General features: G+C 36.0%; 1 protein-coding gene and 1 long non-coding RNA gene across 2 annotated transcripts in view; one reads left to right on the plus strand and one right to left on the minus strand.

The window, feature by feature from the left end:
* The window catches only part of LOC137252700 (uncharacterized), a 177,184-nt gene extending 170,536 nt beyond the window's left edge, over nucleotides 1–6,648 (minus strand). The window contains exons 1-2 of the mRNA XM_067788746.1: nucleotides 6,286–6,648; nucleotides 5,598–5,773 (exon numbers count right to left, since the gene is read on the minus strand). Coding sequence (XP_067644847.1) covers nucleotides 5,598–5,773; nucleotides 6,286–6,384 — 275 coding nt within the window. The 5' untranslated portion in view covers nucleotides 6,385–6,648. The remainder of the gene's footprint in view (nucleotides 1–5,597; nucleotides 5,774–6,285) is intronic.
* LOC137254059 (uncharacterized) overlaps nucleotides 1–12,987 on the plus strand; it is a 323,781-nt gene that overhangs the window by 240,796 nt on the left and 69,998 nt on the right. The gene's annotated exons all lie outside the window — the stretch shown is intronic.

Raw genomic sequence — 12,987 nt, forward strand, 5'->3', positions numbered from 1 at the left:
ATGTGAAAGTTCCTTGAGTGAAGTCACACTAGACAATATTGATTACACTTTTTTCAAAAGAACAAAAATAATTTTTTATATGAATACATCGATAATTGCGCAAACATTTTTTACATCATTAATCATTTTCCGTAATCAACGTATCCCCATCTGCAGTGTAAACAAAACATGACATTTCAATTGAAAGCAAACGTAATGTAGGTAGGTAGATTACTTTGATATACAGGATTTTACCCGTTGCCGCTTAATGTTTTGAGATTTTCTCCCATATATTTGTTTCTTACCAAGGCTTGGGTAACACTCAGTCAATCGGTGCTGACATAGAGGCCCCACAAAACTCCCACTGTATAAAAAACGCATTACTTACGTACTGTAGTCAAACTCACATACACAGATGTACTTGGAGTGAGGTATTAAAAGGACCGCAAAATATGTTTTGATAGAACATTTAATTTAAAAATGTTTACTCAATTACGCCACACAGCGCTGTGTTACCCATGCTTAGCTCTGTTGTGCCATACAAAAAAAAACCGATAAACATAAGCGGTAGCAATTTACTATTGTTAAAAACCTTTTTACTATGGTGAGAATTTTTCTCTAGAAAAAAACACAGAAGGTTAAATTATATGCACCTCATATTTGTCAAAGCTTTCCACTCCGGGCTATTCCGCTATCCATTGACACAGGCTTGAAGTTCGTAAAACTAGTTTAACGATTGGAGCTGCCAATAAATGGCACAGCAAAAGTTATACTACGGAGCGACGGATTGAGCGCAAATATGCACCTATTCGCAACAGTTGAGTAGCAACTGAGCGGGGTATTGAATACAATGCGTGCATTCTGAACACAAAACTGTGATACAATTGCGTAATGAAAACTGTATGTTTTGAAGGGTAACTTAAGCCCGTGATGCACAATGCTGGCAGAGCTTCGAATACAAACGCACATATTTTTGTTGTAATATGTGTTTACATCAGTTGTCGGCAAAAATTAAAATGTAAGTGTATTAGTGAGAGCGAGAGCATGAGCAACCCAGCAGGAAACTAATGTAGAGGATGCATTTATACCAAACATTTTGGAAATTTTCTTTTTTGATTCTGAAATAGTTCAAAAAAATCAAATAACGCAAAAACAGAGGCGATCAATCGCCTGAAAAAAATCATATTTCCGAGAATAATACATTTGCCGCAACCGGGGATATACAAAATGTTTAAAAAGATATGTAGCTGATTTAAAAAACAAAAAAATAGAGTTGCATTCATGTAAATTTTTTTTACTATTTTGCTAAGTTTTTTAAATATTCTACAGAAGTTTTTTGTAGTGCAGAAGTTCAATTTTTGCCGCAGAAAACAAGGGATCGAGAATGAAATTGTTACAACTTTTGTTAAAATAATTTTAAAAACTCATATTGTATTGAAAATTTATTTAATATAACATACCCAAAAAGGTAAAAACACAAACCTCAACATGTTTGGAAGATGAGCTACATATGGAAGGGCCGTCATACCAGTTGCGTTATCCCATCGTAATATTTCTCACAGGGAACCTTAACTTTAACAGCGTGCGCAGTGTTTATTCGTTGCTGTCTTCATCTATTTGATCATCTGAAAATCATACGATAGCATCGTCCAATAATTCGTTATATACTTTGGATGAATAAGATGATTTGTCAAATAACACCAGGCACACTTCGAAGTGGAGTGCGTGCTGGCTGCCATGGCAGTCAGAGGGGGAGGATACAAGGTCGGTTCCGCTCGTTCTCTCTCTATCTTCTGAGTAAGACAGTACTTAACCCCCCTATTACTCAGAAGAAGGGTAGCGCACGGATATCCGGCTCAGATAAGGGGGAACACGTCTTAGCGCTTGCGGCGGAACACATTCACCTACTACCATGGCCGAATACCCGAGCCAATATACTAGTTAGTTCAAATTAGCCAGTAGCCTCTCACTAATGGACACTTTGCCTTAGGTATAACCATCATCGCCGTCTCGATCCTCGGACATCCTATCCTAGAGTCTAGCCACCAACGCCTTCATAACTCTTTCGTGAGAACCAGCATCATTTAATACTCTCACTCCGTCATCAACATCTGCTCAGAAGTACTCTATCTCTATATCTGTGGAGAACCGCCATCCTTGGATCAGCGACACTACGTAGAAAACATCACTCTCTCTCTACTGGATTCAAGGCTGTGGATATTCTAGCCTGAGAGCCGCGTGTGTGTGTGTGTGTTCAAAATCAAAACACTAATTTACTGTATATTTATTTAGGTGGGGGAAGTGGGACCTCCACCTGACTCTGGATTGACTGAGCATACCTCAGCCTTTGACCAAACCCAAATCATAATTTCTAAGATACTATTGGACCATGCTATCGTTTGATTTTCAGATGATCAAATGGATGAAGATAGCATTTTTCAACTGGATAACGCTGCTATTCATGTTTCTAAGGGGTCTTTGAAATGACCTGCATGCAGTTCGGATTCGAACCCGGTAGAAAAACTTTGTAGAGAAAAATGTATGGACAAAAAGTTCAAGAACGCCTCTACAGGACTTTATTAGAGTTGAAGTTGGATTTTAAAGAAGCTTGGGAAGATTTAAGCAGTATGCTCCTTCAAAATTTATCCAAGTCGATACCCAATCGGATATATGAAGCCATTAAAAAATGAAGGACCAATTAATTGGTAAAAATTTAATAACTGAATTAATATTTAAAAATAAAGTTGTTTCGTTTAAACGTATATGCACCTGTTCATAGTAGTGTTAATGAATATGTGATTATAAGAATACAGCAACAATAAAACAACGAAAAAAGCTTTTTTATGCAACTCAAATTTCCGTTAGAACAACAAAGAATAAGGGTAAGAATTTGTTGTTAGTAATGCATAGACAAAAGAAAGCGAAAATTGTAAAGTTAAAATTAAGAGTGCGTTTAAATGAATTTGTATCACTGTATGTTATTCATTCTCAAAAAGTGCTATGACACACGTATCAGGGACAAGCTATCTGCCCTAAATAGGCTAAGCATTAAACAACATTTTTTTATTTTACTATGAAATTTATTAAGAACATAATAGACGATAATTTGCTTGCGTACTTAAAGAGTAACATCAAATATGTAAAAGATATGCATTATAATAATATGCACTATAATAATAAAATTTATACACCTTTTCTGTTAGTTCTCTGTATTAAACATTCATTGCCTTCAGCGTTGCCACATATTTTTTTCCAAGTCGTCAGACGTCGCCCAAAATATCGTCAAAAATCGTCATATCTATGGCAACAACCAATAACAACCAAAGTTGAGTTATGACGAAGTTGGGTTATTACCAGGGGACGTACGATTGTATTCGCCGGAAACCAAAATGAAATCGCCGGCTTTCATTCAAAAATATTAACTTTAAAAGTGCTTTTCTGAAAATTGTGTTTGATTTTTATTTTTTGTTGCCACATACAACATATAAAATCGTTTTTTGTTCATTTTGTTTTATTTTATAAATAACAAAAATCTCTTAAAAGATAAATTTTTTATGATATAGAAAAGGTACTTGTTTTCAGTAATTTTAACAACTATTTTATTTTTATTTGGGCTCGAATCGAACCTCGCATAAACTCCTATATTATTTTAGTTTCTTATTTATACATTTTTGCGTTCATTTTTTTAGCATATTTTTTTTGCGGTTCAATATTAGGGCAGAAAAATTTTTTCAATTTTAAATAATCTTGGGCTAACAATTTTCTTTTTAATGTATCAGCTTCAAGACGATTTCTGATTTTTGTTTTGTTTAAATTTATTTTAGAAATAGTTTGTTCTCCATTAGCTGATGGGTGTGGCAAGCACATTAGATCTACAACGAATGCACATAAATTAGATAAAGAGTATGTAGAGTCAGCTCTTTTGATAGTAGGAATAGTTTTCCAAAATACTTCTGGAGGAACCACGATGCGCAAACCCGCCGTGACCATTTCGGCGTAACCTGAAATTGATATCTTCAATTTATGCATTAACTTTTATTTAAATACACACATCTTTATCTTAGGGTATATTTGAAGCTGCTTCTTGACCTTTAGTACCTATCAGACAATAATATTAAATACTATAAGAATTTTACATATATTTGTTGAAGAACCGACCCAATTTCACAAATTTATCCATTATTCTGCCTAAACTGTCACTTTCGGACTCAAATTCTTCTTACACGGCTTGTATGTACATACATATAATGCCATTAATGCATACCGCTAGTAAGCGTATATAAAAGATAAGCGCAAATTTCAACAAAACTTAGTGTTGGAAATGGCATAAAAAATGCAAATTGATAAAAAGATTGTATCCCAATTTTAAATATATGTAATTTCTTGGTGTTTGAATATTTATAAAAATCTTATATGGAAGTCAGGCTTAAATCGTAATTTTTCATTACAAAATCGTCCAAACGTCATTCTAGTTGAAAATCGTCAAAATGACGACGGCGTCGTCAATCTGTCAACACTGATTGTCTTACACCGCTGGGCAGGTATTCCATTGTAAATAAACGATTTATACGCGATATTTGATCCGTAGAAGCGTAACGAATTATTTACCCTTCATCGTGTATAGTGTGCCATTCGCTTGGAAGTTGCGGTGGTGATAGATGCAATATTGGTACGTTCTGTTGTTGGAGTGGCATATAACTACCCTCTAAAATATGATAAATGGGATTAGTTGTATAGTAGCGTCTTGGATTTAGGCGAGACATGGAATTTTCCTAACGCTCTTCCAACGCTATGAGACGTGAAAACCATGCTTCAGTATTTGAATAGAAACTATGAAATGTCGAATCGCCTAAACCAATATTATCCAATGTTACTAATATATCAAAACTATTTAAATTACCTTCCGCTCTTCAACGGTTAGCTAAATTATGAGGCCCATAAACGAAAGGGAATACTGAAGCATGGTTTTCACGTCTCATAGCGTTGGAAGAGCGTTGGGCAAATTCCAGGCCTCGCGCAAATCCAAAAGGCTACTTTACAACTAATCCCATTTATCATATTTTAGAGGGTAGTTATATATCATTGTAACAATAGAACGTACAAATATTGCATACATCACCACCGCAACTCCCAAGCGTATGGCATACGGAAGACAAAGCGTCAATAATTCGCTACGCTTCTACGGATCAAATATCGCGTATAATATGTTTATTTACAATGGAATACTTGCTCAGCGGTGTAAGGCAATGAATGTTTAATACAGAGAACTAACAGTAAAGGTGTATAAATTTTATTATTATAGTGCATATTATTATAATGCATATCTTTTACATATTTGATGTTACTCTTTAAGTACGCAGGCAAATTACCGTCTATTATGTTCTTAATAAATTTCATAGTGAAATAAAAAAATGTTGTTTAATGCCTAGCCTATTTAGAGCAGAGATCATGTCTCTGATACGTCTAGAAATTCAAAATTTGCAAAATATTTGCCATCATAGTGGCAGGCTAGTAGTAGAAAACGTTGCGCGTTGGGATTGAGTTTTGCAAATATGTTATCAAAACCTACTCGGCCAAAAATAGGCACTCTCTCATCAAATCTATCAACGTAAACATACCATCCCATCTGACGTAAACTACTAAAGACGTAGTTGCCTACTCGCGTATGCCCGTCTGTGCTAACAAAACGTGATATAAGTATCTGTCCCACTGCATAGCGTAAATGTTGCACGTTTTGAAGTTCTCCATATTCTAAGATTTCTTCATCAGCTAGCTCTATTACAGGATGCATTCTCTTTAAGAAAATATTTTAGTTAGTGAGTGTCCTAATTTAAACGGTAATAGTCTAGAACAGGGGTCGACTGCTAATACGGATAATATAAATTTTAAGCCGTCCAAAAGATATTAACGAAAAACCGATAAATTACGCCGGGGGTGGGATCCATAGTATTTTTGCGTAGAACGCCTTTCTGCGTTGGCAGCCTTCGGACGCACTTATAAAAAATTACCCTCACCGGCCCACCAATGGCGTGGGATCAAAATTAAATGCGTGAAAAATCCATGTGTACACAAAATTTTTTTCAGTGCACATTAATACAACCACATGAAAATTGCCAACTTAAACTGCAAAAATCTCCGGGCAGAGATAAATTGTTTCTTTTCTTTTTCGAATTATTGTTGTCGAGATTAATATGCGCCTTTTAACACCTATCTCGATATTAGCAGTCGACCCCGGTTCTAGACTTTTACCAAAGTATCAATGCAACATATTTCATTATGTAACGTTCTTATTTCATTGATTATTACCTGACAGGGTCCCACAGGATAGTAAACACACATATACTGTTTAACACATACACTGATGCTTAGTACAAAGAAGGTGATAAAATTTGAGCTGCCTGCCATATTGAAGCTTATTTTTCTTAAACAGTTTTAATTATTATGTCACAGTGTAAAATTGTTAACTAAACTTGCTATTTTCTTGTATTATATCAAGGTAGATTTTTGCCCCACAGAAGCAATAAGTCGTTTGTCTAGAAATTTTTTTATTTTTCATTTTTATAACGTGTTTTTCTTCGTGTTCCTCATATGCCTGTTTATTTTTTAGTATTCGTATGCATATTGCTTGTTTGCTTGTTATGGTTTTTTATGTTGATAGCTTTGTTCTTGTTTAACACCGCTCATAGTGTACCACGTATCCGCAATGATACTGTTTGCTTACTATATCAAATATTTTTATACTCAGTTGAGCAGAGCTCACAGAGTATATTAAGTTTGATTGGATAACGGTTGGTTGTACATATATAAAGGAATCGAGATAGATATAGACTTCCATATATCAAAATAATCAGGATCGAAAAAAAATTTGATTGAGCCATGTCCGTCCGTCCGTCCGTCCGTCCGTCCGTCCGTCCGTCCGTTAACACGATAACTTGAGTAAATTTTGAGGTAACTTGATGAAATTTGGTACGTAGGTTCCTGAGCACTCATCTCAGATCGCTATTTAAAATCAACGATATCGGACTATAACCACGCCCACTTTTTCGATATCGAAAATTTCGTAAAACCGAAAAAGTGCGATAATTCATTACCAAAGACAGATAAAGCGACGAAACTTGGTAGATGAGTTGAATTTATGACGCAGAATAGAAAATTAGTAAAATTTTGGACAATGGGCGTGGCACCGCCCACTTTTAAAAGAAGGTAATTTAAAATTTTTGCAAGCTGTAATTTGTCAGTCACTGAAGATATCATGATGAAATTTGGCAGGGACGTTACTCCTATTACTATATGTACGCCTAATAAAAACTAGCAAAATCGGAGAAGGACCACGCCCACTTTTAAAAAAAATTTTTTTTAAAAGTAAAATTTTAACAAAAAAATTAATATCTTTACAGTATATAAGTAAATTATGTCAAGATTCAACTCCAGTAATGATATGGTGCAACAAAATACAAAAATAAAAGAAAATTTAAAAATGGGCGTGGCTCCGCCCTTTTTAATTTAATTTGTCTAGGATACTTTTAACGCCATAAGTCGAACAAAAATTAACCAATCCTTTTGAAATTTGGTAGGGGCATAGATTTCATGATGTTAACTGTTTTCTGTGAAAACGGGCGAAATCGGTTGATGCCACGCCCAGTTTTTATACACTGTCGTTCGTCTGTCCTTCCGCATGGCCGTTAACATGATAACTTCAGCAAAAATCGACATATCTTTAATGAACTTAGTTCACGTACTTACTTGAACTCACTTTATTTTGGTATGAAAAATGAACGAAATCCGACAATGACCACGCCCACTTTTTCGATATCGAAAATTACGAAAAATGAAAAAAATGCCATAATTCTATACCAAATACGAAAAAAGGAATGAAACATGGTGAGGTAATTGGATTGGTTTATTGACACGAAATATAACTTTAGAAAAAACTTTATAAAATGGTTGTGACACCTACCATATTAAGTAGAAGAAAATGAAAAAGTTCCGCAGGGCGAAATAAAAAACCCTTAAAATCTTGGCAGGTATTACATATATAAATAAATTAGCGGTATCCAACAGATGACGTTCTGGGTCACCCTGGTCCACATTTTGGTCGCGATCTGGAAAAAGCCTTCACATATACAACTACCACCACTCCCTTTTAAAACTCTCATTAATACCTTTAATTTGATACCCATATCGTACAAACACATTCTAGAGTCACCCCTGGTCCACCTTTATGGCGGTATTTCGAAACGGCGTCCACCTATAGAACTAATGCCCAATCCCTTTTAAAATACTCATTAACACCTTTCTTTTGATACCCATATTGTACAAACAAATTCTAGGGTCACCCCTGGTCTACCTTTATGGCGATATCTCGAAACGGCGTCCACCTATGGAACTAAGGATTACTCCCTTTTAAAATACTCATTAACACCTTTGTTTTAATACCTATATTGTACAAACAAATTCTAGGGTCACCCCTGGTCCACCTTTATGGCGGTATCTCGAAACGGCGTCCACCTATGGAACTAAGGATTACTCCCCTTTAAAATACTCATTAACACCTTTCATTTGATACCCATATCGTACAAACGCATTCTAGAGTCAACCCTGATCCACCTTTATGGCTATATCCCTAAATGGCGTCCACCTATAGAACTATGGCCCACTCCCTCATAAAATACTCTTTAACACCTTTCATTTAATACCCATATCGTACAAACGCATTCTAGAGTCACCCCTGGTCCACCTTTATAGCGATATCTCGAAAAGGCGACCACCTATACAACAACCACCACTCCCTTTTAAAACCCCCATTAATACCTTTAATTTGATACCCATATCGTACAAACACATTCTAAAGTCACCCCTGGTCCACTTTTATGGCGATATTTCGAAACGGCGTCCACCTATACAACTAAGGCCCACTCCCTTTTAAAATACTCATTAACACCATTCGTTTGATGTCCATATTGTACAAACAAATTCTAGGGTCACCCCTGGTTTACCTTTATGGCGATATCTCGAAACTGCGTCCACCTATGGAACTAAGGATTACTCCCTTTTAAAATACTCATTAACACCTTTCATTTGATACCCATATCGTACAAACGCATTCTAGAGTCACCCCTGGCCCACCTTTATGGCGATATCTCGAAAAGGCGACCACCTATACAACTACCACCACTCCCTTTTAAACCCCTCATTAATACCTTTAATTTGATACCCATATCGTACAAACAAATTCTAGGGTCACACCTGGTACACCGTTATTGCGATATCTCGAAACGGTGTCCACCTCTGGAACTAAGCATCACTCCCTTTTAAAATACTCATTAACACCTTTCTTTTGATACCCATATTATACAAACAAATTCTAGGGTCACCCCTGGTCCACCTTTATGGCGATATCTCCCAACGGCGTCCACCTATGGAACTAAGGATTACTCCCTTTTAAAATACTCATTAACATCTTTCGTTTGATACCCATATTGTACAAAAGCATTCTAGGGTCACACCTGGTCCACCTTTATGGCGATATCTCGAAACGGCGTCCACCTGTGGAACTAAGCATCACTCCCTTTTAAAATACTCATTAACACCTTTCTTTTGATACCAATATTGTACAAACAAATTCTAGGGTCACACCTGGTCCACCTTTGTGGCGATATCTCGAAACGGCGTCTACCTGTGGAACTAAGGATTACTCCCTTTTAAAATAATCATTAACACCTTTCTTTTGATACCCATATTGTACAAACAAATTCTAGGGTCACCTCTGGTCCACCTTTATGGCGATATCTCGAAACGGCGTCCACCTATGGAACTAAGGATTACTCCGTTTTAAAATACTCATTAGCACCTTTCATTTGATACCCAAATCGGACAAACGCATTCTAGAGTCACCCCTGGTCCACCTTTATGGCGATATCCCGAAAAGGCGACCACCTATACAACTACCACCACTCCCTTTTAAAACCCTCCTTAATACCTTTAATTTGATACCCATATCGTACAAACAAATTCTAGGGTCGCCCCTGGTCCACCTTTATGGCGGTATCTCGAAACGGCGTCCACCTATGGAACTAAGGATATATCCCTTTTAAAATACTCATTAGCACCTTTCATTTGATACCCAAATCGGACAAACGCATTCTAGAGTCACCCCTGGTCCACCTTTATGGCGATATCCCGAAAAGGCGACCACCTATACAACTACCACCACTCCCTTTTAAAACCCTCCTTAATACCTTTAATTTGATACCCATATCGTACAAACGCATTCTAGAGTCAACCCTGATCCACCTTTATGGCGATATCCCTAAATGGCGTCCACCTATAGAACTATGGCCCACTCCTTCATAAAATACTCTTTAATGCCTTTCATTTGATACACATGTCATACAAACACATTCCAGGGTTTCCCTCGGTTCATTTTCCTACATGGTTATTTTCCCTTATGTTGTCACCATAGCTCTCAACTGAGTATGTAATGTTCGGTTACACCCGAACTTAACCTTCCTTACTTGTTGGTAATTAAAATTGTTTGTGCCTAGCATAGATTGGCGGCCAGTGCAGCAGAATGAAGAAAATTATGCTGACATGAACCAATGAATAGATACCACATTAAGCAAGTAAGGAACACTAAGTTCGGGTGTAACCGAACATTATATACGCAGCTAAGAGCTTTGGAGACAAAATTGTTTTTTTCACGGATACATACAAATGGTAATACTAAAAATCATCATGTAGGAAAATGAACCTAGGGTAACCGTGGAATGTGTTTGTACGATATAGGTGTCAAATGAAAGGTCTTAATGATTATTTTAAAAGGGAGTGGGCCTTAGTTTTATAGGTGGAAGCCTTTTCGAGATATCGCCCTAATGGTGGACCAGGGGTGACTTTAGAATGTGTTTGTACGATATGGGTATCAAATTAAAGACATTAATCAGGGGTTTAAATGTGAGTGGCCCCTAGTTGCATATGTGAAGGCGTTTTCGAGATATCGATCAAAATGTGGACCAGAGTGAATCAGAACATCAGCTGTCGGGTACCGCTAATTTATTTATGTATGTCATACCATGAACAATATTCCTTACATGATTGCAAGGGCTTTTGATTTCGCCCTTAATATGGTAGGTGTCACACCTATTTTACAAACTTTTTTCTAAAGTTATATTTAGCTTCAAAAAACGAATCTAATGACCAAGTTTCATCCCTTTTTTCGTATTTGGTATAGAATTATGGCGTTTTTTTTTTCATTTTCCGCAATTCGATATCGAAAAAGTGGGCGCGGTCATAGTCGGATTTCGCCCATTTTTAATACCAAGATAAAGTGAGTTCAGTAAGTACGTAAACTAAGTTTAGTAAAGATATATCAATTTTTGCTCAAGTTATCGTGTTAAGGGCCAAGCGGAAGTACAGACGGTCGACTGCTTATAAAAACTGGACGTGGCGTCGACCGATTTCGCCCATTTTCACAGGAAACAGTTATCGTCATAGAGGCTATGCCCTTACCACAAGGATTGGTAAATTTTTGTTCGATTTATGGCATTAGAAGTGTTTCTAGAGAAATTAAATGAAAAAGGGCGGAGTCACGCCCATTTTGAAATTTTCTTTTATTTTTGTATTTTATTGCACCATATCATAACTGGAGTTGAAGTTTGACATAATATACTTATATACTGTAAAGATATTCAATTTCTTGTTAAAATTTGACTTTAAACTTTTTTTCTTAAAGTGGGCGTGTTCGTCAGTCGCTTTTGCTAATTTTTATACAGGACACATATAGTAATAGGAGTAACGTTCCTGCGAAATTTCATTATGATATCTTCAACGACTGCCAAATTACAGCTTGCAATACTCTGTGCCACACCCGTTGTCCAAACTTTTACTAATTTTCTATTCTGTGTCATAAGGTCATTCCACCTACCAAATTTCTTCGCTTCATCCATTCTTGGTAAAGAATTATCGCACTTTTTCGGTTCTTCGAAATTTTCGATATCGAAAAATTGGTGGTTATAGTCCGATTTCGTTCATTTTAAATGGCAATATGAGATGAGTTCCCAGGAACTTACATACCGAATTTCATTAAGATACCTCAAAATTTACTCAAGTTATCATATTTACGGATGAACAGACGGAGGGACGGACATGGCTAAATGAATTTCCTTCTTCGCCCAGATCATTTTGATATATAGAAGTCTATATCTATCTCGATTAGTTTACGCCGTTACGGGGTGCCTTTATGCGAACAAAATTAATATACTCTGTGAGCTCTGCTCAACTGAGTATAATAATAATATTAATACACTAACAAAATTTTCATACAAACAATTGGCAGGCAGTTTCGCATAGTTAGCATACGTAAAATCATATAAAAGTGATATGAATCGATTCGTATAGATCAGCCGCAGTGTATAGGCCTATTTTTGTTAACAAATAGTACTCTATTTGTTTATAATTAAGAGAATAAGTTTTTTGTAAGTCCAACAATCTCGCACAAAAGCGCGCCATCTTGGGACAAATTATGTAAGTGCTCTATCCAAAGATTAGAATCTTCATATTTCCACAATGATCACATTAAAACCCGGAAAAAAGTCTAAGTGCAGTTATTGAGTTTTTATATGGAACTGTTTGTTCCCTTCACTTAATTTCAAGTAATTTCACCATAATTCTACATATATGTCAATTTCATTTGATTTTACAAAATTTTTATATTTTTGTTTAAGGAGCTCCATACCAAAACGTTATAATTACATGTGAAAAGTTTGTAGAAAATTTAAGAAAATACTATCAAAAAGTACAAAGTCTTAGATAAAATTCAAAATTTTACAGAAAAAGTTAAGTAAGTTAGACCAGTATGCTATATTTCAAACACTTGATGCATAGACTGAGTTGAAAAAAATACACGTTGGTCGAATTTCGACCACAGGCGATACTAGTAATAATAATTACACAATACAACTCATGTGTACAGAAATATCACGACCTCTGCTTCTCAAGTCTCCCAATAATCCA

This window comes from Eurosta solidaginis, chromosome 5, assembly GCF_040869045.1.
Source record: "Eurosta solidaginis isolate ZX-2024a chromosome 5, ASM4086904v1, whole genome shotgun sequence".
Classification (NCBI taxonomy): Eukaryota; Metazoa; Arthropoda; class Insecta; order Diptera; family Tephritidae; genus Eurosta; species Eurosta solidaginis.